Below are 4,132 nucleotides of genomic sequence, written 5' to 3' on the forward strand. Positions count from 1 at the left end.
AGTCCTAACTACAACTCATCATTTTAAGTTTTTAGGCTATTGGGAGAAATTCGAAAATATCAAAGCGGCAGGTGGTGATTGGTTCGTCGTGGATATCGTTGTCTCCTAAATCGTTTATTAAGGACAACTTCGGATGGGTACAGTCTCGGAGGAAGATATTCGTGTTAAATATTCAAATTTTGAGCTCTCCTTATTAACTACTTCCTTTCATATGACCGCGAAATTCCTGGTGAGTAAAACCATAGGCAGACGACAGCGTTGATGCGGATTAAGTCCTAGAGATAATTCAAATGGGGGGCCATTTTCGATGACAACACTTACTAAAACTCAGTGAACGTAGAATACAGAGAACATGCAAAACTAGCGTGGTCATCTACCTCGTCGCCGGAAATGCAGTCACCACATTAATTCAGATAGGAATTCAAATGAAATTGTATAAGAAACATGTAAGTTATTTGACACAATTACTTTAAATTTATTTAATTTTTTAGAGTTTTATTTTATTAAAAAAGCCCTTAACAACTATAAACACATTTGAAAATATATATCAAATTATCTAGAAATTACCTATCTTCCTCCTGTACCGCTGACCTAACATACTCGTCCAACAACAACTCGATATTTCATTAATTTTAAGACGCTTCATTCATTTTAGCAGCCATAAATACAGGAACAATACAAATTACATATAATTCGGGATTTTTTGCGCCTCAATTTCAAATTTGTATGCCCCAAATGTCAAATTAAAAACCGTCACACCACTGCGTTTCGAACAATAGTGCGCTCGTAGTAATGAGAATTTAGTAAAGTATGTACATACATACATCGTTGTCAGAACTAAAATGTGTGTCAAGCGGCAGAGCCGTAATTAACTCGCCACGACTTGGCAAAATATCTTTTAATGGCGAATAGATTACATTGCTGACTTGCAGTATCGGCGGCACTTGCAAGTGCATTCACACCTACTTACTTACGTATGTGCATACATTCTCATACAAACGAACAATTTAGCAAACAATTTTGATGCGAATTATTTCTTGACAAATTCGGCATGTGCCTACTTTTTGCCTGCAATATTCTGCAACGAAGGTCACTGTTGCGGTTAGAATGCATGAATGGCTAGCTAACTGGTTTTATTCACTTACTACGTTAGTTTTGCCGTTGAATTTCAAATTGCCATTTTGGCACGATTAATTTTGTTTTTTATTCTTTTTCATTACTCCTACTTAGCCGCCAGCTAATGGCATTTTACTATTCATGTACTTACACGCAACGATCTGACCACCTCTTGCACGACTCGCATGGCACGTGACGGAAAGAGTTGAACCAATGAATTTGGATGTGACGTTAGTGTCTTCCATGCGGTTGACTCCTGAAAATGCAAAAGAATATGTGTATGTATTTGAGAAAGCTGTTTAAGTGTTGAATTTATTATGTAAATATGTACATATGTATATTTATGGATGTACTTAAGTATGAATGTTTGAAGTTGTATGTGAGTATACATTTATCAAGAATTAGGTGTCAGTTAATGCTAATTTTAGTTCCATCATCACAGTAGACCTTTGTATTATGCACTTTTTAGTGTTGCTTTTATCTCTAATTAGCAGTATTGACGTGCGTAGTTTTTAAACTTTTTTGTAATTTTAAAGGTCGCTTTTTAAAGGTTGCTTATTTGCATCTATTAGTAACTGTGTTTCTATGCTAGAAGAAAATTAATTCAGAAATTTGGCTTTAAAGTTTTACTCATTTAAAAATTAAATAAATATTTCCTGCAATTTATTTCAGATAAAGCTTTCATTAAATCTCAACCAAGTTTTTTACTTTGCTCAAATAGCGATTGTTTTCTAGATATTAAGCAAAGTGGTTAAGTGTAGAGTTCCAAGAGAGAAAAATTTTCTGCTTATGAGACATCGGGCCAGTTTGTTCTTTAATTATCGTTATCGGAATCAATATTACTCGCGAAAAAGTATGACATTGTAACTGTTATGATGTTATTATTAGTGACACTTTTCGATTCGGTTACGACTACCCTGCAGCCAATCAAACTGGCTCTGAACTCGCGCTGAGCCAGCTTGAAGAGGGTACGTCACGGGCGCAATTGCCCCTCGTCGCCTCCCCGCTCTGTAGAACTTTTTAACTCGTTCAGAACCGGTTCTATTTTCAACAAGTTTTTTATGAGAAAAAATTTTCAACATTTACTTTTTTGATATTTTTTCTTTTAAAGATACTATTTTATTTTATTTTCATCATATTAAATATCTTTTCAATTTTGAAGCAACACTTTAAATTCTTTTAAACTCAACTGTGTCCACTGCGATTTGAACTCGCGACCAATTATGTTAGAGTCGGAGGTAGAGTTGGGCACAGGACTAAGTATTCAATCCCGATCCCGCACATCCAGACGTTTTTTCGGAATTGTACCGCGGGGTTCCTTGGTCCCGAAGTCTTTCCTAGCGATTAATTCACATGTCTTTCAAATTAATTTAAATAATAAAAAGATTGATAGCGAAAGATCCGGTTGTCGATAAATTATAGACAGCTCTTAAATTTGTAAGGCGGAACTATGGCTTTGCTAGATTGCCTCCAAATTTAGCATTATAAACAGTTTAATCTTTATCTTCATATCTATCTGCCTCCATCCTTGACTTTATCTTTATTTTTATGCGTTTTTATCTTCATCTCTGCCTTCGACTTTGCATCTTTCTCTGTTTTCGTCTATGGCTTTGTGTATTTCTTTATCTTTTTCCTTACTTTAATCTTAAACGCGACCTGTATTTTGATCTTCATCGCATTCTTTATATGAACTCCATTCTTAGACCATATTTTCATTTTCATCTTCAAGTTCGTCTACCTTTTCATCTTCATCTTCATATTGGGCTTTCTTCTTCATCTCCGTCTTCATCTTCCTTATAATCTCAATCTTAATATCTGTCCGTATTGTTATACTTGCCTTTACCGTTATCTTTGACTGGGTCTTTGTCTTCATATTTGTTATTATCCATATAAGTACATACATACATACTTTATCACTACCATTATCTTTGTCTTTGTCTATATCCTCGTCTTTGTTTTGAGTTTACGACTAAAAAAATATTATCAACTAACACATTTTCAAAAATTTGCAGCTGTGAAGTTATGTAAACATTGACTTAAAAAATACTGTTATACGTCTTTTTTATTAGATCCAGGTGTGCGATATGTTTGTTTGCATATTTATGTATGTACATTTATATAAGAAAAAACTGTAACTGTTATTCATCATGGTCACATCAACAAATCGAAAGCTTGAAGTAATTAAATATTAGACATAAATATGTATCTTCGAGATATATTGAGAGCATTTCAGATGCATGTACATAAATATATAATTAAATTATTGCAGTAAAATAAATTTATTACACGTAACAAAAATATAATAAAATGATTATCTGCAAAATTCGTCCTTGCGAATACATTTCAGCTTATATTTCAAAGACAACGTGAGAAATTTGCAGTCAATGCATTCTCATTACTGAATCGAACTTGATGCTTAATAATAAGCATTAAATTTGTTTTACATACATACATTACATGTTATTTAATTTGCCTCAACACGCACACGGCGTATGAGTAACCATGATCCAGCTAAGCAGCCGCTAACGCACAACAATTCAAATACTATTGTAACGGTACACACGTGCTTCTTTGAAAATGAAATGTTTTTTTATCACACATGTGTGTAAACGAAATGTGTCATTTATATCTGCAAAACACTTAAAAAGTCAACAAAATCTAGTTGAGATTAAATTAGCTACTCATCGCAACAATTAGGAGTTGTAAATTAGTTTGCAGTGCAAAAAGCAATGCATCAATTACCTAGTTTTACTATTATTTTATTTGTGTTGAAGCAACATAAACGTTTTACTGAGTTCATTTAGCAACCAACGGCTAGGTTTTACAAAACACATTATTACATGTTTAACCTCCGTGGCTACACTGAGAAAAGAGTCAGCTAAATATATTTATCGCATTACAATATTTGGTAGCTACATATAGCTGCAAGTAAAATAATGGCAGTAAATTTCAAAGTGTTGCTGCTGGTAACTTATGTTTATTTATTTAAATGGCACGGCATAAATACAAATTTCAA

The 4,132-nt window shown here is 33.5% G+C and overlaps 1 protein-coding gene across 4 annotated transcripts in view; it reads right to left on the reverse strand.

Annotated features, from left to right (window-relative positions):
- Window positions 1-4,132, reverse strand: part of LOC118737736 (esterase E4) — a 29,765-nt gene that overhangs the window by 8,182 nt on the left and 17,451 nt on the right. For 3 of the 4 annotated variants that reach the window (XM_036468463.1, XM_036468459.1, XM_036468461.1), the window contains exon 2: window positions 1,268-1,372. The exons of the other annotated variant lie outside the window; for it this stretch is intronic. In XM_036468463.1, coding sequence (XP_036324356.1) covers window positions 1,268-1,372 — 105 coding nt within the window. The remainder of the gene's footprint in view (window positions 1-1,267; window positions 1,373-4,132) is intronic. 4 annotated transcript variants of the gene reach the window in all.

Source organism: Rhagoletis pomonella, unplaced genomic scaffold (assembly GCF_013731165.1).
Source record: "Rhagoletis pomonella isolate Grant_MI unplaced genomic scaffold, Rhpom_1.0 Rhpom_scaffold_00004, whole genome shotgun sequence".
Taxonomy (NCBI): domain Eukaryota; kingdom Metazoa; phylum Arthropoda; class Insecta; order Diptera; family Tephritidae; genus Rhagoletis; species Rhagoletis pomonella.